The sequence below is a fragment of the Narcine bancroftii genome, chromosome 3 (assembly GCF_036971445.1).
Source record: "Narcine bancroftii isolate sNarBan1 chromosome 3, sNarBan1.hap1, whole genome shotgun sequence".
Taxonomy (NCBI): Eukaryota; Metazoa; Chordata; class Chondrichthyes; order Torpediniformes; family Narcinidae; genus Narcine; species Narcine bancroftii.
The window spans coordinates 370,551,507-370,577,744 of record NC_091471.1 but is presented as its reverse complement, the minus strand read 5'-3'; the positions used below and the strand labels follow the sequence as shown (position 1 = coordinate 370,577,744).

General features: G+C 42.9%; 1 protein-coding gene across 11 annotated transcripts in view; it reads left to right on the top strand.

Annotated features, from left to right (window-relative positions):
* The window catches only part of LOC138759600 (septin-9-like), a 234,000-nt gene that overhangs the window by 77,029 nt on the left and 130,733 nt on the right, over nucleotides 1-26,238 (top strand). The window contains exon 1 of one of the 11 annotated variants that reach the window (XM_069930301.1): nucleotides 22,708-22,888. The exons of 9 other annotated variants lie outside the window; for them this stretch is intronic. In XM_069930301.1, the coding sequence (XP_069786402.1) occupies nucleotides 22,834-22,888 (55 nt within the window). In that variant the 5' untranslated portion in view covers nucleotides 22,708-22,833. Of the gene's footprint in view, nucleotides 1-22,707; nucleotides 22,889-23,439; nucleotides 23,525-26,238 lie in introns of those variants that run through there. One more of the 11 variants, XM_069930299.1, reaches the window with a different exon arrangement.

The following is a 26,238-nucleotide window of genomic DNA, read 5'->3' as shown; positions in this document are numbered from 1 at the left end:
ATCCAGAAAATTTGACTTTGAATGTGTTGCGTTTTTTCTTACTCTTTGCATTAACTCCTGGATTTTTCCGAGTCATTGAATTTCTGTATCTTATCCGCATCATTGTCTCAGAAAGAGTTTAAGTTTATATTACTGAACCAAAGTGAAAACCTCTGAACTGTTTGTGAATAGAGCGGGACTCAAACAACTGTTTAAAGTTAAACGACAGTTTGTGGAATGTCATGACTCAATAATAATCACTGAACCAACTCAAATTTGCTGACTCCGCTCACTTTTGGGCAATGACCTCTGGAGAGTCTTTGGGACAGAGAGATATGACAGGTCCATTGGGGAATCAGTTGATGCTGAATAATTGGAATCGACTGCCTTCCCACTTCCTGCTAGTTGTCTTCTTTGACTCCCTCCCTGAATTTTTGACCTCTCTACGAAAGGAAGTAGGTCCTTCCTGTTCATCATGTCTGGACCTCAGTTAAACTCTCCTGGGCCTATTCTATTACAATGAAAACAATCCCAATCTGACCAAACTATCTACATAATTAATAATGTCCAGCCCTGACAATATCCTTGTCAATCTTCTCAGCACCCGCTCTAGTCCTATCTTTCTTTCCTGTGGTGAGGAGATGGGAAATGTTCACTATAATTTATTTTTGCATAGTTAGTGTAGCTTTTCCCCCACTTTGTGTCCTCTGGGATAAAGTTCTAAGATTATTCCCAGCTCTTGCACTGAATCTGTAATTTTCTCTATTTGTGAATGAGATCCTGCTCCCACTCCCTTCAATCTGATCCCAACTATCCAATGTGACTAATAGTTCATTCTCCTTGTGATAGTACAGATTCTATCACCAATGTGTCTATGTACAGATGGTCGTGTAGGATGACTGTGATTGGCTAAGAGTGTAGCCACACCTAATGGCAGGTCTTAAAGGATTGCTCCTAGCCAGACCAGGTCATTCTGGACTGGTCGACCTACTTGTGATATGCTCCAGTCTTTCAGTTAATAAAATTGTAGAGCACGTCGAAAGAACCAAAGACTTGTTGATCCAAACCAGACAATCAACCCCTTCATGCTTCTGGATGCATACCCCCTTCCACGGATGTGGTGAATCAGATCACCCAATACCGTGTATTTTCCACCATTGACTTGCGTTCAGCCTATCATCAGCTCCCGATCTGCCGAGAAGACCTACCTTTCACAGCCTTCAAAGCGAATGGGCGGCTGTATCAATTCCTCAGGGTAACCTTTGGGGTCACAAATGGTGTCGCAGTCTTCCAGCGGGCAATGGACTGAATGGTGGACCAGAACGGGCTGACTGCTACTTTCCCGTATCTGGACAATGTCACCATCTGCAGATATGACACGGAGGATCAGGACGCCAACTGAAAAATTTGTTCAGTCTGCAACTCGGCTGAACTTGACCTACAATTTCAACAAGTGTGTCTTCTGGACCACTCGGCTCGCAATTCTGGGATGTGTGGTGGAGAACGGGGTGGTCATGCTGGACCCTGACTGTATGAACTTGCCCCCCCCCCCCCCCAACATCCAGAAGGCACTCAGACGCTGCCTGGGCTTTTTCTCCTACTATGCCCAATGGGTTCCACACTATGCCGACAAGGCGCGGCCACTCATCAAGACCACCTCCTTCCCCCTGTCAACCAAAGCCAGAGCGGCCTTCGACCGCATCAAATCGGACATCGCTGCTGCAACGCTTCATGCCATTCACGCCATTCACGCCATTCCGTTCCAAGTCGAGAGCGATGCGTCCGACGTTGCACTGGCAGCCACTTTGAACCAGGCCGGCCGGCTGGTAGCCTTCTTCTCCAGAACCCTCCAGGGTCCTGAGAGCCAACACTCCTTTGTCAAGAAGGAGGCCCAGGCCATAGTCGAAGCAGTATGTCGTTGGAGAAACTACCTCACTGGCAGGCACTTTACGCTGCGGACCGACCAACGCGCCGTCTCCTTCATGTTTAGCAATACCCAGCAAGGTAAATATGATATACTGTATTGGCCAGGTAAACTGAATGACCAGCCAGATGCGCTCTCCAGGGGGACTTGTGCCAACGTACAACTGGACAGACTGCAGAGACTCCACGGGGAGCTCTGTCATCCAAGGGTCACTAGGTTCACGCACTTCGTCAAAGCTCACAACCTGCCCTAAACGGTCGAGGAGATTTGCTCCATGACCCGAGCCTGCCTGGTGTGCGCTGAATGCAAGCCCCACTTCTTCTGTCCGGAGAACGCCCACGTCATCAAAGCCACCCGCCCCTTTGAGCGTCTCAGAGTAGACTTCAAGGGGCCCCTACCGTTGACCAACCGTAACACCTACATCCTTACAGCCATCGACGAGTACTCCTGCTTCCCATTCGCTGGGCCCTTCTTGGACATGACTGCCTCTTCAGTTATAGAGGCCCTGCACAGCATCTTTGCCATCTTCGGGTACCCCAGTTACATCCACAGTGACAGGGGGTCCTCATTTATGAGTGTAGAGCGGCAGTACCTTCTGGAGCGTGGTATTGCTTCAAGCAGGACCCCCAGTTATAACCCACATGGTAATGGGCAAGTCGAAAGAGAGAATGCTACCGTCTGGAAAGCGGTTACGCTTGCCCTCCGATCCAAAGGTTTCCCCAGCTCTCACTGGCAGGACGTGCTCACTAGTGCCCTATACTCCATCTGCTCCCTCCTATGCACCACGACCAATGCTACCCCCCCATGAAAGGATGTTCTCTTTCCCGAGGAAATCCGAATCGGGAACTACCATTCCGGGGTGGCTCATGGTTCCCGGTCTGGTCCTCTTACAATGCCACATCCGGTACTCAACGAACCACCCCTTGGTTGACCGAGTGACTCTGCTCCATGCGAACCCGCATTATGCCTACGTTGAGTACCCAGACAGACGGGCGACACAGTCTCGGTAAGGGACCTAGCCCAAGTCGGATCAGGCACAGCAGTGCCTTTAACCCAACCTCCCCCTATTCCTTCTCCCCCAGGTCATGTGCTTGAACAGAGGGACCAGCACCACCCCTCCAGCTCAGGCCAGACTGTCGACAACGCTGTTGGGGAATTGAGCGAAGCAGTGGATGCATCCTACGGGCCTGCCGGCGACATGACTCTGGCGACCCCAATCCCTCAGCTCACATGGTCACCTTGATTTCACATAAAACCCTTTGCTGACATTTTTCAAAATTGCAATGTTTGTTTTTGTGTGCATACAGACGTTGCTCACCATTACCTCACCATCTATTTTAATCCTGCCGTTGCCTATAAGTTATCAGGGAATAGTTTGATGTCAAAAACATGATGAGCAGAAATTTCTGCCAGTCACACATCATGAAGACTGATGCTTCGATGACAACGTAGTCAATCCCTGCCACAGACTTGGTATCCAAGTATCTGGGCCCATCCCTTGTGCTGTATCTGTCTGAACCTAAATCATGAAATCATCGGTGTCGCATTTGGCTCAGAGATGCATTTCAGCCCAAGCATCATCGACACGTTGCCTTTACCCACCTCATAATGCTGCCCAGCTCTGCTCCCATTTCAGCTCCACTGCTGAAACATTGCATGCAAGACTTTATTAGCCATTTAACTTGGCTCATCCAGTCTATTTCTGGTTGACCTTCCTTGTTCTACAACTTATAAAGGTGCAAAGGCCTAAAACCTTCAACCAATGTCCAAATTTATACCATTTTGCAGCAGTGCACAATTTCAAAAATCGTAACCCTGCTTTCAAATCCCTACATGGGCTTTGCTCCTTATCTCTGCAATCTCAGCTGTAACACTGTCCCTTCTCAGCTACAACGCTATCCCCTCTCGGCTACAACGCGCTCCCCTCTCGGCTACAACGCGCTCCCCTCTCGGCTACAACGCGCTCCCCTCTCGGCTACAATGCTGTCCCCTCTCGGCTACAACGCGCTCCCCTCTCGGCTACAACGCGCTCCCCTCTCGGCTACAACGCGCTCCCCTCTCGGCTACAACGCGCTCCCCTCTCGGCTACAACGCTGTCCCCTCTCGGCTACAACGCGCTCCCCTCTCGGCTACAACGCGCTCCCCTCTCGGCTACAACGCGCTCCCCTCTCGGCTACAACGCGCTCCCCTCTCGGCTACAACGCGCTCCCCTCTCGGCTACAACGCGCTCCCCTCTCGGCTACAACGCGCTCCCCTCTCGGCTACAACGCGCTCCCCTCTCGGCTACAACGCGCTCCCCTCTCGGCTACAACGCGCTCCCCTCTCGGCTACAACGCGCTCCCCTCTCGGCTACAACGCGCTCCCCTCTCGGCTACAACGCGCTCCCCTCTCGGCTACAACGCGCTCCCCTCTCGGCTACAACGCGCTCCCCTCTCGGCTACAACGCGCTCCCCTCTCGGCTACAACGCGCTCCCCTCTCGGCTACAACGCGCTCCCCTCTCGGCTACAACGCGCTCCCCTCTCGGCTACAACGCTGTCCCTGCCTGGCTATAACACGTCCCTTCCCAGCCTTTCCTATTCTGTTAACTTTCATGCTTTCAATGGCCAGTTCCTAAGATCTCTGATACTCTCCTCCCAATGTTTACTGCATTTCTGAAGCTCTCACTTTGAAATAAAATCTGCTTAAAATGTATCCTTTCACCAAGTCCCTTACATGGATGAGCCAATATTTCTTGCTAATCTCCTGCGAAGCATTTTACAACTTTAAAGCACAATGGGAGTGAAATTGATTTCATTGGTAATAAAGACATGAGGAAGCTTGGCCATGTTGGTCAGATTCTAACCAGGAAATTAGGAACAGGCTTGGAAATCATTTTGTAATTCAAACTTGAAGGAAAAGTTATTTCAAAAAGAAAAGTAAACTGACAAGACATTTGTTTTAAAAGAGAAAGAACGTTTGTGTCTGTTCACAGCCCTTCAGTTACTGCTGTGCAAAATGAAGCATCTTAACAATTTCTGTTGAACCTCAACCCACTGAAGTATTTTTTTTTTGGTATGTCGGCTGAAAGATTGGAGCAACAGATGTGAGAGCAAGTGTGGAAGACATTATACCCAGTTCAGACGACAAGAGTGTTCCAGATTTGGATCCCTGGATTATACAATTGTATAATTGGTTGCTAGACATTAATGGCACAGATGACCAATGAGAGCAGAATATCTGGAGCAGACTTGAAATAAAGAGGTTTTAATTTGTTTCACTTTGTATTGATTTATACTTCAATTAATTAATCTATGTGATAACATGCAGTGAATCTAAGAAATTAAGATGCCCAATGTGAGCCTAATGGTGTAAGCTGTTGAGCAATAAAATGCTTTTACTGATCAGAAGTGCAGAATATCTACATGTATCTCTGAATATATTATCTCCTGAATTACTGAGACGAGACTAGATAAGAATTGAGCCCTGCAATACATAAGAATTTTCTGGCAGCAGAAGTTAGAAATTGGATAAGTATTTGGACAGTGAGTTTGGGTGAATTCACAAGACTTTTGTTATGTTGGTTTTCAAATCTGATGCAAGTTATTTTTACAATTACCCTTTTAGGTTTTATTTCTGGTAATTGTACAATAGTTTTGTCTGTAAAAGATAATTAAAATAAAATACTAACAATTAAATATAAAAACAACTATTTAATTCGCGCAATGCTGTTACAGCGCCAGCGACCCGGTTCGAATTGGGCCAGTCTGTAAGGAATTTGTACATTCTCCCCATGTCTGCATGGGTTTCCTCTGGGGGCTCTGGTTTCCTCCCCTCATTCAAAAACATACCGGAGGTTGTAGGTCAATTGGGTATAATTGTGTGACACTGTCTGGTGGGCAGAGGGGTCAGTTGTCAGTTACCACACTGTATGAAAGAAGATATCCTCTCTTGTTTGTTATTGCTAACCAGTCCAGTGAAATCTTAACCAGTGCATTTTAAATATTTCATCTATTAATGTTTGAAAATGGTTTTGTGTCAGCTTTGTTTCATGATGTATATTCTGGGTAGATATGGCACATGTTGGTTCTCCATTTCATGCCATATTTAGATTGATCTTTTGCATGCAAGTTTGAAATTTGGGTGGAATTTCTGGCACTGCGTGAATTTATCCTTTTGACAACAATAAGTTCCATCTTGTCTGCTTGGACAAGGTTCTACAAGAGTCATGTGCACAAGACTTTTTGAGGTAATTGGGTATATAAAGGCAGAAGGATATTTTTGCCAATAGACTTAATGGTAATAATAATAAGTTGTCCTAAGAAGTTGCTGGTGAGAAATCTCCTTAACCAATGGAATGTTTATATGGAGTGTGCTCTCTTCATGTTATGTAGGCAATTCAAGACCTGGATAAGCGATGTAAAATTGACAAGTGGGTGGCAAACTTGGGGCTGATCATGCCCCACATCACAAATATTCTTGCACTTTATTGTTTTCAGTAGCCAAGAGGTTAGAAGTTGTTCGAAGTGATATTGGTTAGGTTTCTGAACAGCACCTGAGGGTTGTTCTATGTATTATGGAAGATGATTGAAAGGTCCTCCAGTGGATGCTATTTGAGTAAACTGCTGTTTTGTGAAAGATTTAAAACTTTGAGCATAATGTTGCACTGTTCCTAGAGAGTGGTTCAAATCACATCACACCCTTAACTTGGATCATTGGATCAAAGCAACTCAGAAGGTCACATTTTGTACATAGTGTTGTTAAGCTTCTAGTGATCCCAAACTGTTGATGTGGGAATAAAGCAAAAATAAAGGTGGTTTTGAGGCTCCAATATCTATCTTTATGGCTAGATTGACAGCTGCAGGAGCTAATTCTTGTATTCATCTAGTGTAGTTTAAATGGTAAATCTAATTTATTAATTCAGAATTTCAGCTCGTATTGAGTCTGGTACGCAAATGTAGCTGCATCAATGAAAGAAATCGTGAGAAGAATATCATTGTTAATATTTTTCACTCTCTGCTAGTCCAAAGACTTTATCCAGAAAATAATAAGATTGCAGATACTGTCTGATAGGTCATGCAAAAATCACGGCCCAGTGTATGAAAAATCACTACAAGATGTCGCAGCACTTTAAAATGGTCTAAAATTCAATGTCACTGCTTTTCTAAGTTAATTAATAAATTCTGTAAATCCATTAGTATCTGGAATTCAAGTAACCGGCAGCCACAAGCAATGAACAACACATCAAGGAAAATAAATAAGAATAAAATCATAGGTTAAAAAATACACAAGTTTAAAATTGTAAAAGTAAACGTTCTCTGAAATAAATGAATGAAATTAATAAATGAAAATTGGAGAAACAGTCAGCCAGCGGAGGGCCTTGGTCAGGCTTTGCTTGTAGCAGGTGTTGGAATAAAGATGTGTGAAACTGCAATGGCGTTGCCCAGGATGAAGAGCTGGTTGATGTTTGTCCCTGTTTAGTAATGGTCACCCCAGTCAGAGGCTTTATCTGTAAACTTGGGGGAGGGGCAGTTAATTATCTATAATGTTATTCTTCAGTCCGCCAACTCCTGGAGAAATGCCAGGAACTGCAGATTCCCCTGTACATCGCCTTCAAAGACCTCACCAAGGTTTTTGACCTCGTGAGCAGACGTGAACTGTTCCAGCTACCTATGAAGATCAGCTGCCCTCCAAAACTGCTCAGTATTATCACTTCCTTCCACATCAACATGAAACATACAGTCAGCTTCAATGGATTCACCTCTGAACCATTTAAGGTAAGTGGAATGAAAAGTAGGTCTATTTGGCATCTTCTTCTCCCTGCATTTTGGAATTCTGACGACAGAGTACATCTGCACACAAGAAGTGATGGAAGTTTCTTTAACCTGGCCCGTCTGAAAGCGAAGATCAAGACCCGGCGGGTTCTCCTCAGAGAGCTACTGTTCACTGATGATGCAGCACTGACCTCCCACACAGAAGGGAACCTACAGAGGCTGATGGACAACATAGAATATAGGAGCAGGAGTAGGTCATTCAACCCTTCGAGCCTGCTCCGCCATTCAACGAGATCATGGCTGATCTTAAAGTTCAGTACCCCGTCCCCGCCTTCTCTCCGTAACCTTTAATACCCTTATACTGAAGAAATAGATCTAATTCCCTCTTAAATAGATTTAATGAACCTGCCTCTACTGCCCTCTGTGGCAATGAATTCCACAGATTCACCACCCTCTGGGTAAAGAAATTCCTCCTCATCTCGGTCCTAAATGGTTTGCCTATTATCCTCAAACCATGGCCCCGGGATCTGGATTTTCCCATCCTTGGAAACATCCCATCTGCATCCACTCTGTCCAGTCCTGCCAGAATTTTATAGGTCTCTATGAGATCCCCTCTCAATCTTCTAAACTCCAGCGAGTACAATCCCAATTTGCGCAATCTTTCCTCATAAGTCATTCCTGCCATTCCAGGTATCAGCCTGGTGAATCGCCTCTGCACTCCCTCCATTGCAAGAACATCCTTCCTTAGATAAGGTGACCAAAACTGCACACAATACTCCAGGTGGGGTCTCACCAAGGCTCTGTACAGCTGCAGTAAGGTATCCTTGTTCCTAGACTCAAACTCTCTTGATATGAAGGCCAACATACCATTTGCCTTTTTAACCGCCTGCTGTACCTACATGCTCGCCTTCAGAGACTGGTGTACAAGTACCCCTAGGTCTCTCTGCACTTCCCCATCTCTTAATCTATTGCCATTCAAATAGTAATCTGCCCTCCGGTTTGTATTACCAAAGTGGATAACCTCACATTTATCCACATTGTAGTGCATTTGCCATGGATCTGCCCAGTCCCTTAATTTATCCAAATCACACTGGAGTTTCCTGACCCCCTCTTCCGTGCACACAACCCCTCCTAGCTTAGTGTCATCTGCAAATTTGGAGATATTACATCCAATCCCCTCATCCAGATCATTAATATAAATTGTGAACAGCTGGGGTCCCAGTACAGATCCCTGTGGCACCTCACTGGTCACCGCCTGCCACTCTCTGTCTTCTACCTGCCACCCAGTTCTCAATCCACATCAATACTTTGCCCCAATCCCATGAGCCTTGATTTTGGAAGCCAGTTGTTTATGCGGGACCTTATCGAAGGCCTTTTGGAAGTCCAGGTACACCACATCCACTGGCTCTCCCCCATCTATTTTACCTGTCACCATCTCAAAGAATTCCAATAGATTTCTCAAGCACGATTTACCTTTTGTAAATCCATGTTGACTCTGTCCGATCCCTTCTCTGCTAGTCATATGCTCCGCTATTACATCCTTAATAATGGATTCCATCATTTTGCCCACTACTGATGTAAGGCTCACCGGCCTATAATTCCCCGCTTTTTCTCTACCCCCCTTTTTAAATAATGGGGTAACATTAGATACCCTCCAATCCATGGGTACTGATCCTGAGTCTATCGAGTTCTGGAAAATAATTCTTAAAGCATCTGCTATCTGAATGGCCACTTCCTTAAGTACCCTAGGATGTAGATTATCAGGCCCTTGGTATTTATCTGCCTTCAATCCCATCAATTTCCCCAAGACCATGTCCTTAGAGATACTGATTTCTTTCAGTTCCTCCTTTGCATTAGTCTCTATGTTTCCCAACGTCCTTGGGAGGTTATTTGAATCCTCTCTTGTAAAAACTTGGCCAAGGCCAAGGCCAGGAGCTTGGGCTGACAATCGAAAAGACCAACGTGATGATGTAAGATGATGAAACCCCACCAACAATCACTAACAGCTTCTCAAACCTGGGCTCCCCCATCCTCAGCAAGCTCTCACTTGATGCTGAAATTGACAAGACCATCGCTAACGTTGCCACTGTGATGCCCAAACTAAGTAAGGGACTGTGGAGCAACAAACATCTCACAGAGAACATTAAGCTCAAGGTGTATCAGGCGTGTGTCCTCAACACCCTGTTTTATGGCAGTGAATCATGGACAACGTAGGCCAGGCAGGAGAACCAGCTTCAGAGCTTCCATCACCGATACCTTCGACATATCCTGGCAGGACAGACTCACCAACAACGAGGTTCTGGATAAAGCAAGTTCTCTCAGCATGCACCTCCTGCTGTGTCAGAGATGACTTGGGTGGTTTGGCCATGTACACCATATGGAGGATGGTCACAGTCCAATAAAACCTGCTGTACAGTTGTCTGGCTGAAGGATCTCGAACCATCGGCTGGCCACAGCTGCGGTTCAAAGATGTCTGCAAGTGTGATCTGAAACCCGCTCACATCGATGTACTCAACTGGAACCCCCTTGCTGATGACCATGGCCACTGGAGAAGCGCTGTCAGAAAGACCGTGAAGAGCGATGAGGAAAAGTGGACGCAACAGCTGGAGGACAAGAGGAAGCAGAGACAACAGGGCCAGTCGACACACTTCATCTGCAGCAAGTGTGGCAGAGACTATCATGCCTTAGTGGGCATGAGATGTGATCAGATCTCTTTGTGAAATTATCTCTTTGTGAAATTCACTTGCATGAATATATAAACGTTGAAGGATTTTACTTTATTTTCAGTCACTTTCTTTGAAAACATTTAGCCCTCACTCTGAATCATCCCCCTTCAGAATTTGCTGACACACAAGGAAATATATTGATAGGAGGAGATTTTAACCTTAATTTGGATCCATTGTTGGATAAAACTGGTCAAAAGACTAGCAAAAAGCATAAAGTAGCCAAATTTATGGTTAAACAATGCAGGAAATGAAACTTATGGATATATGGAGGAGGCAGCACCCAAAAGAGAAGGAATATTCATATTATTCGAGTACCCACAAAACATACTTGAGGATTGACATGTTTTTGTTGTCAGCCCATATTCAAGGAAGAGTTAGGAAAACTGAGTATAAGGCTAGACTATTTATAGATCATTCATCCTTGTTATTTGCAATAAAACTGGAGGATGTCCCATCAAGAACATATAGATGGAGGTTAAACTCTATGCCACTTAAAAGGCAGGAATTTAGAGAGTTTATTGAACGCCAAATTAAAACATATTTTGAAATAAACACAGAATAGGTGAAAGATAAATTTATACTATGGGACGCAGTGAAAGCCTTCATTAGAGGGCAGATAATAAGTTATGTAACTAAGATGAAAATGGATCACAATCGGGAAATAGAGCAGCTGGAAAGGGAGATAGCATGTATAGAAAAGGAACTAGTGAAAAGGGATGATATAAAGAAAATTAGAGACTGGCGGACAAAAAAATAAAATACAAAACATTACAAACGTACAAGGTGGAGAAGAACATAATGAAAACAAAGCAAAATTATTACAAATTGGGAGAAAAAACACATAAAATATTGGCCTGGTAACTTAAAACAGAACAAGCTAAAAGAACTATATTGGCATCAAGGAAAAAGGACAAACAAATCACATATAACCCAACAGAGATTAATGAGAAGTTTAAGGAATTCTCTGAACAATTATACCAAACTGAGAATGAGGGGAAAGATGATAAAATAGAAGAGTTTTTAGCTAAAATTGAACTGCTGAAATTGCAAGAAGAGGAACAAAACAAACTGATAAAACCATTTGAAATAGAGGAAGTACAGGATATATTAAAAAAAAAAGCTGCCGAACAATAAAATGCCTGGAGAGGATGGATTCCCAATAAAATTCTATAAAACATTTAAATAGTTATTAATTCCTCCTCTCCTGGAAGTAATGAATCAGGTAGAGGAAACACAAAACTTGCCAGACTCATGTCCTTTGGCTTGGCTTCGCGGACGAAGATTTATGGAGGGGGTAAAAAGTCCACGTCAGCTGCAGGCTCGTTTGTGGCTGACAAGTCCGATGCGGGACAGGCAGACACGGTTGCAGGGGAAAATTGGTTGGTTGGGGTTGGGTGTTGGGTTTTTCCTCCTTTGCCTTTTGTCAGTGAGGTGGGCTCTGCGGTCTTCTTCAAAGGAGGTTGTCGCCCGCCAAACTGTGAGGCGCCAAGATGCACGGTTTGAGGCGATATCAGCCCACTGGCGGTGGTCAATGTGGCAGGCACCAAGAGATTTCTTTAGGCAGTCCTTGTACCTTTTCTTTGGTGCACCTCTGTCACGGTGGCCAGTGGAGAGCTCGCCATATAACACGATCTTGGGAAGGCGATGGTCCTCCATTCTGGAGACGTGACCCATCCAGCGCAGCTGGATCTTCAGCAGCGTGGACTCGATGCTGTAAGACAGCAATAATTACAGAAATACCAAAGACGGGGAAGGATCCACTAACACTAGCATCATATAGACCAATATCTCGACTTAACTCAGATTATAAGATAATAGCAAAACTATTAGCAAACAGATTGGCCGACTGTCTACCAAAAGTAGTAAAACAAGATCAAACTGGATTTATTAAGAAAAGGCGAACAGCGGATAATGTCTGTAAACTTATTAATCTAATTAATGCAGCTCAAGGAAATAAGAAACAAACGGTGGTTGTTGCCTTAGACGCAGAAAAAGCCTTTGACAGGGTAGAGTGGAACTACTTATTTAAAGTATTACAGAAGTTCAGTCTACCAGAAAAATATATTAATTGGATTAAAGTATTATATAATGGACCGTTGGCAAAGGTAGTAGTAAATGGATATGTATTGAACCAATTCAAATTAAGTAGATCAACTAGGTAGAGATGTCCATTATCCCCCTCATTGTTCACCTTAGCAATAGAACCAATGGCAGAGCTGATAAGAATAGAAAACAAAATAAAAGGGATAAAAATAAAGGAGTATAAAATCAGTTTATTTGCAGGTGACATCATAGTATACCTAACAGAACCAGAGATATCAATAAAAGAATTACATAAGAAATTGAAAGAATATGGAGAAATATCGGGGTACAAGATCAACGCAAATAAAAGTGAAGTGATGCCAATGAGTAATGTGGATTATACAGAACTTAAAAAAGAATCACCATTTTAAATGGCAAGCACAAGCTATCCGATACCTAGGTACTGGGTTAGACAATAACTTAAGCCACTTGTACAAACTAAATTATCAGCCACTAATAAAGAAATTGCAGGAAGAATTAGAACATTGCAAAAAACTACCCATCCTTCATAAATCGGAGTATTGAATTCAAGAGTAGGGAGGTTATGATGAAATTGTAAAAGACATTGGTGAGGCCAAATTTGGAGTACTGTGTACAGTTTTGGTCACCAAATTATAAGAAAGATGTAAACAAAATAGAGAGAGTACAGAGAAGGTTCACAAGAATGTTGACAGGATTTCAAGGTTTGAGTTATAGGGAAAGGTTGTGCAGACTGGGGCTTTTTTCTCTGGAGTGTAGAAGATTGAGAGGGGACTTGATCGAGGTGTTTAAGATTTTAAAAGGGACAAACAGAGTAAATGTGGATAGGCTTTTTCAATTAAGAGTGGGGGAGATTCAAACTAGAGGGCATGGTTTAAGATTGAAGGGGGAAAATTATAAGGGGAACATGAGGGGGAAATTTCTTTACGCAAAGGGTGGTAGGGATGTGGAATGAGCTTCCGGCAGACATAGTTGAGGCGGGATCATTGGTTACATTTAAGGAAAGACTGGATTGTTACATGGAGAGGAGAGGACTGGAGGGGTATGGACCGGGTGCTGGTCAGTGGGACTAGGAGGGTGGGGATTTGCTACGGCATGGACTAGTAGGGCCGAACTGGCCTGTTCTGTGCTGTAAGTGGTTATATGGTTATATGGTTAATGTTGATAGGGAGGGTGAACTGCATTAAAATGAATGTGTTCCCAAGAATACAATACTTATTTCAAACATTACCAATTCCCTTAACAGAGAAATTCTTTGATGAACTAAAGACAATAATAAAGAAATTCTTGTGGAAAGGGGGGAAACTGAGGGTAGCATTAGATAAATTAACAGAGAGGTATAACCAAGGTGGTTTGCAGTTACCAAACTTTAGAAATTATTATAGAGCAGCACAATTAAGATATTTATCAGATTCTTACCAGACGAGAGAAAAACTAGACTGGACTAAGATAGAACTAGATAAAATAGGGGAGAAGGTACTGGAACATATACTTTATAAGTGGGATGAAAAGCTGGTGCAATATAAAAGCTCACCAGTATTGCATCATTTACTTAATATATGGAGGAAGATCCACGTAGAAAGAAAAAAAATGAATGACCAAATACCAAAATTGTTATTGACGCAAAATCCACTAATCACTTTTACAATAGATAACCTTTCCTTTAGAGAATGGGAGGGAAAAGGAATCAAAAGAATAGAAAATTGTTTTTTGGGAAATAATTTATTAACATTTGAACAGTTAACCATATAACCATTTACGGAGCAGAAACAGGCCATGTTGGCTTTTCGAGTCCGCACTGGTTCACTGATTTTGTGTGCCTTCTTCAGGCATTGGTCCCAGTAGATCTTCATTCAATAATGATGGGCGAATTCAATGCAGGTTGAAGTACAAATATGGAATAACTCAAGATACAATGTTTGCATACCATCAACTAAAAACTTATTTCAAGGATAAATTGAGAAATAGATTGAGATTACCTGAAGGAAGCAGCTTTGAATATGTGATTACAGACACAATGATAATTAAAAGATTTATAACCAACATGTACATTAAGCTGCAAGGTAAGGAAAATGATGAAATAAGCAATAAACCTAAACAAAAATGGGAAAAGGATTTAAACATAAAAATAAAAAATGAAACATGGGAAAAGTTACATTCTGGAACTATGTAAGCACAAGGTTACGCATTATACAGTATAATTGGTTACATAGGTTATATATCATGCCTCAAAAGTTAAAAGAATGAGATCCAACATTATCAAATAGGTGTTTTCGCTGTAAGAAGGAAATGGGAACAATACATGCAATTTGGGCATGTCCAAAAGTGAATACGTTTTGGGAAAAACTAAATCAGATATTAAATAAAATCACAAAAAACAATATACCAAAAAATCCAGAGATCTTTCTTTTAAGTAACTTAAGAGGTAATGAATTAGGCCTCAAATTGGATAAAGCACAAAAAAGATTCTTAGCAATAGGAAAAAAATGTATAATGTCAACTTGGAAAATGGAAGAGAGCCTGAGAATACAGCAATGGTACATGGAAATGAATAAATGTATTCTATTGGAAAAAATAACATAATATAAAAAATCAAGTCACATTGTTTGAACAAATTTGGGAACTGTACATGGAACATAACAGAGAGAGCTTGCCTCTGACCTCCACCCCCTAAAATGATAAGAAGACAAAACTATTTGATTTAGTGTGTCAAAGTAGATGAGACATTTTTCTTGTTTGTTTTTTCTTTGTGTGAAGACATTGTTTTATGGTTTTATTGTATTGTATATGTTGAATATTTATTGGTTTTGGAGGGGGGTGGGAAGGGGGAAAAAGGGGGAAAATGCCACTGTATATTTAATGAGAAACATTTGTACATACTTTGGTTGATATTGTTCATCGTGTGGAAAAATAAAAAAAATAATTTAAAAACAAAACTCTCCATCATCCCCCTCGAGGAGTCGCCCGAAAGACTAACAATAACATTATAGATAATTAAGCCACCTTCTCCCAAGTTTACAGATGAGGCCTTACTAATATATTTAAGAATAGTATAAAGACTCCTACTAAGCAGGATAATGAGACAACTTTAAGAGAGTCGTCCCAACAGTGAGTGGCATCGGCGAGCTCGTCATCTTGGGCTGAATATTTGCTCCCATCTTCACCAAGAGTTTATTATGTCAGAGAACATTTACTTTTACAATTTTAAACTTTTTATTTAAATTTTTATTTGTACTTATTTATTTTAACTTTATAACATTTATTTTCCTTGAATTTTTTTTTGCCAATGAGGTTGTCAGTTGCTTGAATTCTGGACAAGAAGTTTTACTGTATATTTAAGACAGAGTTGGATACTTAATTCAAATGGTCTTGTCATGTTTTGCTTCCCTGAAAGTTGTATTTTCAGAAGTGAGAAAAAGCAGACTAACAAACAGCCCATGTCATTGGAACTTTTCTTCCAGCCTCGGGACTCCTGATGGCATCAGGAGGTTGTGGTCAGGGCATAGCTTTCTCTACCCCTGCATTCAAAAGTTTTGGTTGTCATTCATCTCACTCTCAGAGAGTGATGTAGGCCTTAGATTTGCTTTGGATTCTTATCAGTACCCAGTGTCAGCTGAAACATTGGCTTTTACCTCAACAAGATTGGAATTCATTGACAAGGAGTTTAGTTTCATCTTGAGAGAACCGTAGCCAGAAACCCATCTTGAGAACTGTATTCTGTATTAGTTGCCACATGGAAAGAAACTGAAATGACAATATTGCATATATCCATCAAAATGATGAATGGTGGAATTGTGAGAACAGGTTGCTTAAATGTGACCTTCACTAGATTTAAGCAGGTTGAATAGTGATCTAATCAAGATGTTTTTAAATGATAGAAGGAGACAATATAAGCATTCAATACAGATTTTTCCTTCCTTGGTGGAGAAATGAAAAGATAAAATCTTAGTGTATAAGCAAGCCCATTGGAAATGAAAATATGAAACACGTTTCCCAGATGTGATGGGGAATTTGTCAAAATTCAAATCAATTAAGATTTTATATGATTGAGATTGATGGCTTTTTATTTGATAAGTGTTTTGAAACAAAGTTGGGTAAATGGAGTTAAAGCGAACATCAGCTGTGATGTCATTTAAAAGCAAATTGCCCTCATTGGTATCCGTTGACATCAGCAGAAGGGCAATTTGATCTTTCTTTGAATATTAGGAAAAACTGTGGTTTGGAGAAAAAGCCAATGGTTAAATATATAATTTGGGTCAATGGTGGTACTTTATTAGGAATCTATTCAAATGATTAGATAAAAGATTTTAGCTGGACAATTGGAATTGATTAGATCTTATTTTATAAGAAAATTGCAACACTGAATTATGACAGGATTGAACCAAGTTCCATTCAGATTATGATTTCACTTGATCATCTCTTGGCTTTTCTGTCTACACTGACTAGTATCTCTCTTTAGCAAATTCCATTTTGCCCTATTTGACAAAGTTGATTTCAAAGGTACGTATGAAATTCACTGAAAAACCCCAGAAAACAAAATCCATTTTATGCCGAATTTTCCAGTGAGGTATGAATTAAAGGGTCTTTTTTTCTGAGATTTATCGCATCAAAACATTGCTGAACTAATATTCCATTAGCCATTTTCCCATTTATTTTCCTTGCTGTATCATTGTTTGCAGCTGCCTTGTTTCATGCGCTTCAGTGAATCATGTGGTGATCTCCATCTCATTGATCACCCGAGGCTGCACAATGATGTTGCACCATGGGACTGTATCAATGACAGCAGCGTGACAGGGTAAGACTGGAGCTGATTCAGGAAGGAAACCACTTACAACAGTCATGTAAACATCAAGGATTACATGAGCTCAGTGACTGGCTACTTCAGAAAGTGCATTGAAAATGTCACTGAGATCAAACATTTCACAACCAGAGGTAAAGAGAAACCATAGTTGGGCACAGAGGTTGGGCATTTCTCAGAGATCCACAAATGCTGTGTGACGTTAGCCACCTGAGTTCCATGTGGCAAGGGATCAAAATTACAACAGACCACAAGAAAACCCTGCGAATCAAAGACAACAACAACTTCCTTCGGAAGGAATAAGCATCTTCTACGCATGGTTTGATGAGAAGAACAGTCTGATGCTGAAGAAAGCTCCATGTTCCTGTCTTGATGTCTACATAGCTGTGGCTGAGGTGAGGTTACCTTACCCAAGCTGAAAGGCAGCAGGACCAGACAACATACCTGGTCAGGCACTGAAGGACAGTGCATACCAAATGACAGAAGTCCTTATGGCCATCTTCAACATGTCACTGTAACAGTCCATTGTATTTATGGGTTTCAAAATAGCCACCATCATCCTGGCACCAAAGAGGACAGCAGTAACAGACCTCAATGGCCATGACCCCGTGGCACTGTCCTCTACCATTATGAAATGTCTCAAGTGTCTGGTGATGGGACACATCAAAACACCTCCCAGAGATACTAGTCACATTTCATGTCACCTACAGATAGAACCATTCCACTGACAATGCTATAGCCTTGTCGTCTCACTCTATACTGACCCACCTGGAGACAATGCCTCATACACCAGGCTTCTGTTCATTAACTTCAGCTCGGTGTTTAATATGATCATATTCTGGAGGCTTGGTGGAGAAGTGATCCTCTCTGGGACTTAACACCCCTCTCTATAACTGCATTCTGGACTTCCTAACTGAAAGATCACAGTCTTTCTGGGTCGGCAGCAGAATGTCGAGCACAGTCATGCTGAGTATGGGCCAACTCAGGGCTGTGCTCAGCCGCTCTCATTCACACCACTGAGCCATAAACACATCGCCAGATCCAGGTTCACCAATGTCATGAACAGCAACAATGACGAGTCCCAAAGCAGAGAATAGGTGGAAAATCCCATGAAGAATAACAACCCGAGTTTAAACATGGACAAGACAAAGGAGATGTTTGTGGAATTCTGTAGGACCAGGAATGACCACCCTCCACTACATATTAATAGCTCAGTAGTAGAGAGGGTAGAGAGCACCAAAATCCTCAGAGTTAGCTTAAGAAATGGCCTATCTTGGACGCGCAACATCTCCTCGCTTGTCAGAAAGTTGCAACAGTGATTGCACTTCCTGAGAAGACTGAAGACCAGGCTACCGGCCACCATCCTGTCAACTCTCTACAGAAGCTCTATTGTGTCTGCCCTGGATGGCTGCATCACAGTGTGGTACAGTTGCTGCAGAGAAATGGATTGGGGGTCATTCCACAAGACCAGGAGGGGCAGAAAGGATCACTGGGGTATATCCTCCACCCATTCCCCCCCTCCACCCCCCAAGGTGTGATGTACCAGTATCTGTTTGAAGCCAGGCACGCAGAATTGTTGATGACTCCTACACTCTGCACACAGCATCTTTCAGCTGCTCCCATCAGGGAAGAGATACAGGAGGATCAGAGCCAGAACCACCAGGCTAAGAAACAGCTTCCTCCCACGGGCAGTGAGAATATCGAACAACCGACAAACTGCTCGTACAATCCCCTCTGAATCACTACTTTTTAATTAAACAATAGTTTTAAAATTTCATATAAATGTATATGTGCTGCTTATGGTGTGGCACCAAGGACTGGATGGTGCTGTTTCTTTGGCCTCGACTTATACAATCAGAAGATAATGAACTTGAATCTCTCAATCTCCTACTCATCCTCCTCCTCCTCCTCCCTCCCCACACCTGCCATTCCCAGCTCCCTCCAATCTTTCATTTTACCCTCCTTGGACCCCAAACATCTTTGTTGGGTTTCTCAGTCCCACCCAACATGAACCAGGTTCTTTGGATTATCTCACCCTTCATGAGTTGGGATTTGATGTCTTACCCACCAATGATGTCATGTTCTGCCCAAGAACCTTCCATCAGTAGGACATTCCAATCCACTTCCTCTCCTGTAGCTGAGTTCTGGTTTTGAGCCAGGGAGGCAACTGTGGTTTCACTTCTGCCACATCAATTGTTCCCTTTAAATGCATCAAATTTTCCAGGCTTTTCTCCGTTAAAGTCTTTTCCTTGCCTTGGAGGTAGCACTTTCAGCTCTCAAGTCTGGAGATAATTAATTCAAGTGCTGCACCAGAGATTTTGAGCATATGAGACACACAGTTGAGTATGACACTGGAATTATCCTGCAAATCAGGGGTGGACAAACTTTCATTTTTAATTTAGACATACAGCACAGTAACAAATCCATGCTGCCCAATTAACCTACACCCCCAGCATGGACTCGTGGGCTGAAATGGCCTGTTACCATGCTGTATGTCTAAATTAAAAATTTAAAGGTTGGACAGCCCTGCTGTAAATGGTTTTATTCCCATTCTTCATGTTAAATGTGACACCCCCCCCCCCCCCTCACTCACCAGCTTAGAAAGCTGAGCTTGGGAAAGTCTTAATGTTTATTGAATTTTGTTCCTGCTCTTCAAAACAAAATGTTGTACTTTTGAGCAAAAGAGCCAAATTAGGGCTTTTTTTTGCTACAACCAAACTTTTAATAAATGTTAAACTATTCATCTGAGGAGAGAAGAAATGTTGTTTCATAAAACAACTTGGCCCTTAAATAAAATCAATGGCAATAATAAAGCAGGTACGTGTGACTTAGTTACTCGAAAAACAATTTGAATTAATCTTACATTCAAAATTTGTGACTTGAATGTAATCTAAAGAACCTCGTCTGAGAAAATACCCAAAACTATTTTGTAAGAATATAGATCTGTCCGTGAAATAAGAAGTGACACAATCTGGTTAAAATGGTGTTCAATAAGAAAGATTAAAGGATTAAGCTAAGAGTCAATCTTACCCTGTTGCATTGACAAAAGTGTAAAGTGAGAATAATCCTTGCTGATTGTATTTACCTGTTCAAAATTACGTTCAAAAATTCAAGTCAATGTGGTAAATGGGCAATTCGATTGCCATCAAGGAGAATATTGTTTGGTAGGAGGTTTATATACAAGCTGAATGAGTTAAAAACTATAATTTAACAGGAAATGAGCAGCCACATGTATAAAAGAAGCAAGTTGATGGAGCAATGGTCGAATCTGCAGGCTTATTTCTGATTCTGGATTTGATTCCTGCTCTAATGGTTCAGTGAATCAATTCTTTTATTCTTCGACACACCACATGGTAACAGGCCCTTTCAGTTCTTAAGCCTATACCACCCAAATACGCCCAATGAACCTCCTCCCCACTTTGAAGGGTGGAAGGAAACCAGATCACCCAGAGGAAACACATGCAGATACGGGGAGAATGTGCAAAATCCTTACACTGGATTCAGTTCTTGGTCATCGGGACCATTATGGTTTTGTGCTAACTCCTATGCTCTTGTTTGTGAAAAGACCTGCTGTTATCTAGTCAGGATAATGTGAACTATTTGTAACCACATAAGAACCTCACTGTAGTGCACCTCTGTGGGGCATATGTCCATGAGTGTGTGTGAAGAATTTCCTGACATGTTGTAAGTCAAGTCTTTTTTGTTATTTGAATCTTGTATCTCTAAGTTATTTAAGAAGCCTCCCAAGTAATAGAGACATAACACCTGCCCTGAAGTACTTTGGAGTGGGTGTGAATACACTATAATAAACTCTTCACACAATCAGTGATTTTTTTTAAAATGGAGGGACAAGCAAGGAATGATGTATAAAGAAATATATAGAAACAGGTAGATGATGCTCTGAATCAAAGTTAAATCTTTCCTCACTCTAAGCTTTGTTTTTGAACGCTCCGTGCAAAATGAAATTAGTTAATGGACCAATTGACATGTGTGGCGAAAACAATGATCACCTTTGAATCCCCCGAAACCATCATCAGGTAGCCAAAAAGGGTAAAGGAAGTTTTCTGGAGACAGAAATACTTCTTTAATGACTTGGCAAACATTATTTTGCAGGATGACTTTCAGACAAAAGAATTCAAGAGAATGTCCACACCCGTATAGTCTCTGTCGAGAAAACAAATTGCCCATGGGGTCCTTGTGATCAGAAGTTCTTTTGGAGGGAACTACATTTGCTGCAGAGAACGTTGAGCAGGAGTCCTCAGAAAGTAGGGCTGGCCTGGCTTGCTTTGTTTTCCATGCCTCTTGCCAAAATTTTTTGCTTGTTTTGACCATAAGATATGCATCTATATCAGCAGAGCCGCAAAATGTTTTTGGTTGAGGTGGATGTTTGTGACGATTTGAATGTTACAGGTTATTCCCCAGGAAAGTATTTCCACTGAAGCTGATTCATAAGAAACGTAAATGCTCAAACATTAAAATAACAAAACTGTTTGAATTCTACTGGTGGGAATGAAATTCAGTTTTGCCAATTACTTGCATCAATGTGCAATGAAGATTAAATGATGGGAACACTCTCCGCCAGCCATTGCACTGGTAAATGAATGAAAATAGGAACCCGGTCTCCATCGCTGTGCAGTTCACAATCTTGTTCTGATGCGATGCTTGGTAGATGAGACATTTTTAGTAAATCTGTAGATATGGATGTGTTCTTGCTCCTTATTTACCAGGGTCTGTTTTAGTTTTGAAGGGGTGTGTGTCATGTGGTTAAAGATGAGTCACAGGGTGCATTCTGTGCTCCTCAGCAGATTCTTCATTCACTCCAGTCATCTTCATTCACTCTGTTTGCAGCCTCCTGGCATTTTCAACGGGAAATTGCAGTTGTTTCAAGAAAACAAATGTGGCTCCACATTTCCACCAGCAACTTTCCCTGCACCAGCTCCTGCCTGGATTCCCTCTGTGGACCTGGGTTCTGCCCTGTGCTGCCCCCATGCGGCTCCTCCGCAATTCACAGCGGAGCCCGCTTGGTAGGCGCGTGACTCAACCAATCAGCTGCCCGGGCAGTTGTTGGTAGACGTCAGGTTTGACCAATAAGCTGCCATAACAGTTGTTGGTCGACGTCAGGCTCGGCCAATCAGCTTCCCGGGTAGTTGTGGTAGACGTCAGGCTCGACCAATCAGCTGCCAGAACAGTTGTTGGTCGACGTCAGGCTCGGCCAATCAGCTTCCCGGGTAGTTGTGGTAGACGTCAGGCTCGACCAATCATCTGCCAGAACTGTTGTTGGTAGACGTCAGACTCGACCAATCAACTTCCCAGGCAGTTGTGGTAGACGTCAGGCTTGACCAATCAGGTGCCGGGCAGTTGTTGGCCGCGTCAGGAGGAGGGCGGGCTCTGTTCATTCATCCTGCATGCCTTTGCCTTGGGTTGGCTCCGCCAAACCTCTCTCAGTCCCAAAAGTTGCTTTAGTAAGTAGTGAAGAGAAAGGCTCATCAACGCGCGCTCTCTCTCCCCCCCCCCCAGGAAACCTGGTGGAGTTGGGCTTTGTTTTGGGGGGGGACACTGTACCTGGATCAGGGACGGAAAGTTTCTTTGGGACGATGTCTGAGGTCTCAGTCAATGACCAGTTGGAGGGGATCATATCAGATTTTGAAGGTTTGTGCCTCTGTTCTGACTGACAACCCGTGTTAACCTGTGAATACAAGCGAACGAAGGGGTCTCTGCTGAGTTCTGTCTGCCTTCTGCTTGGTTCCACATTGGCCAGTTGAAGAATATTGGGAGCGACCCCCCCCCCCCCCCCCCCCTTCTGTGCTTGGGTGTGTTTAGCCGAAGCTTCAATGTTGAGAAAGTGCAGCCTTGGGTTTCTGTGCAATGTCATTCCAGAATCTTCTGCCTTGGCTCGGTAGCCCCCCCCCCCCCCCCCCCCCCAGTGCAGGATACTACTCTCCAACAACTGATTCCTTGGTCTCCAGTGGGGCAAGGACAGGGAATGAGCCATGTTTCTGTCGGGACAGAATAGGGGATCCCTTTAGTCCATTTGGGGAACGACTCAAAGTTTGTTCACTGATGCAAGGGGCTTTGGTGAAGTCCCCCAATCTTTGCCTTCATGCTGGTTCAGGCAGAGAGGGGGATGGATGCAATGTCGCCAGGTTTGGCTCCTTGGCAAGAGGTGATCGATCGATGGTGGACAAATAGACTTTTCAGGTGTTTTTCAAGGAAAGATGAAAAGGTCAGTGATGTGTGGACTGATCAGGAAAACGGCAGGAAATTGTCCGGCCAGCCTCAGATATTGTGAGTGTTAATCTAATGAAATACATGATAATTGACTTAATCTGTGGATGACTTTGGCACCAAAGAAACAGAATGTGTTGGCTGTGTGTCTTCTAGGATGCCACATGAATCCGTTTTGAAACTTTTGGCATTTCGCCACTTAACGACATAATCACGAGTGAGTTGGATATGTTGTATGTCATAACGATTTCTTGTTCCTGTGTACAGGTAGAATTATCCTTTAAATATTGTTAATTTCCTAATTGCACATTGCACTTGTCCTTGTCAACAAGGAGCAGTTGATGAGATGGTCAATACAACTCGGTGGTAGAATTATGACGGTTAATTGGAAAAACTTCACTGTGTCATTTTGGGACGGTGATTGGCACTGACAAGTAAGAGTTGGTTAACTTTGAATCATCGTGCTTTCTGCACTTGGAATTTCAGAATGGATAAGCCCTCTTAAATGTATACTTGTAGTGGTCTTAGATGAGGCAAGGCCAATTTGGAACATTAGAATTGGTGTAATTGTATTGGCTTTTTCTGCCCAAAAGGATTTGATACCCATGAATCAAGTGTGATGGTTACCCAGCGGCCTAGTTGGACATGACACAGCCCTCTGGTCAGGTGAACAAAATAAGATTTGTATTTATGTCTTGTGAAAGTTGATGGACATACTCTGGCCATGACTTCCCCAAGTTCACTCCTAATTGAATTGCACTGTTCACAGTACTTGATTGATTTATCCATTAAACAGAAACTCTGACATTGCAACATCTGCTGCACCAGGTCTCAATCTTGATTCCACATTCAGTTCTTGGAGTTGATTTGTCTGCACGTGTTCCGATTCTGAAAAGGGTTAGGGTTAAGGGTTAGGGTTAAGGGTTAGGGTTAAGGGTTAGGGTTAAGGGTTAGGGTTAAGGGTTAGGGTTAAGGGTTAGGGTTAAGGGTTAGGGTTAAGGGTTAGGGTTAAGGGTTAGGGTTAAGGTTGAGTCAATTCGATATTTATAACAATATTAAACATTTCCGCTTGCACAAACTAAAGTGCTTTTGCATCCAGAGAGTGTGGCGAAGTTCAATGGATAGACAGGAGGTTGCAGATGCTGGAATTTAGACCCAAAAAAGATCTGCCGGTGGAACTGGCTGGGTCCAGCAGCACCAGTGGGATCAACATTTTGGCACCTCGTAAGGACCGGATGCTGCTCAATCCATCCAGTTCCTCCAGCAGCTTGTTTGGCCCATTCAGTCGATAATTCACTCCTTTTATCTGGATAATTCTGCATATTTGATGAGGACTGGGGTCCGTCATATGAACATTAAATTGCTGATCATGAATAGAGTTGATGTACCAATGTCATGAATAAAAGCAGGAATGGCCAGTGCTGAAGTTCAAAGGCTTCTATGGGTAGCCATAGAGAGGTGGGACAGATGTTACTACAACAAACAGTTTCCCATTCTATTTAAACTGTTAGAATCCTCTTTAGAGAACATCCTGGATCAGGTGTGCACCAACATCCCTGGTGTTTCCAAGGCTGCTCCTTGTCCCTTCTTTGAATACTCTGATCATCTATCAGTCCTGCTAACCCTGGCACACAGACCACTGGCAAAAAGAATGAAACCAGTTCACAGGGAAATCAGAGCAGAAGCCCTTCAGGACTGCTTTGAGATCACAGACTCAGGAAGGAGGCCACCAACAACAGTCATGTAAACATAGAGGAGTACACGAGCGCAGTGACTGGCTCCATTGAGGATGTCACCAAGATCAAATGCTTCACAACCAGGGTTAACCAGAAACCATGGTTAGATGCAGAAGTCTGGGCACTTCTCAGAGCTCATGATGCTGCCTTCAGGTCAGAAGACATTTTGGCTCTAAGATCTGCCAGGGCGAAACTCTCCTGTTCAATCCAGAAGGCAGAGCCTAGCTACGCACAGAACATTCACAGTCAGGCAGCACAGACCAACTGATGGACGTCCTTGCAGGCATCTTCAACCCGTCACTATAGCAGTCCATCATTCCCATGGATTCAAGACCGCCACCATCATCGTGGTACCATAGAAGGTGATAGTACAAGGCCTCAGTGACTACTGGCCTGCTGCACTGACCTTGACCATTATGAACTGCTTTGAGTATCTGGTAATGGAACACATCAAAGCGCACTGGACCCATTTCAATTCGCCAAGAGGCAGAACCATTCCTTGTCCCTCCACTCTGTCTTGACCCACCTGAGAACAGTGCCTCATATGCCAAGCTGTTGTTCATCGACTTTAGCTCAGTGTTTAATACGATCATTCTCCAGTCTCACTGGAACTTAATGCCCTTCGATGTAACTGGAGTCTTGTCTTCTTAATGGAAAGAATACAGTCTGTTCAGGTTGGTAGCAAAATATCGAGCACTGAGCACTGGCGCACCTCAGTCTGTTCACACTACTGACCCACAACTGGATCGCCAGATCCAGCTCCAATAGAGTCATCAAGTTTGTAGATGACACAACAGTTGTTGGCCTCAACAGCAACCATGATTTGGCGCACGAGAGAGAAGAGGTGGAGAATCTTGTTATGATACGAGAGTAACAACCTGAGCCTGAATGTGGACAAGATGAAGGAGATGATCGTGGACTTGAGGAAGACCAGGGATGACCACTCTTCACTGTACAACAATAACTCTGTAGTGGAGAAAGTAGAGAGCACCACGTTCCTTGGAGTCCATTTAAAATATTAATGACTAGTAAATTTTT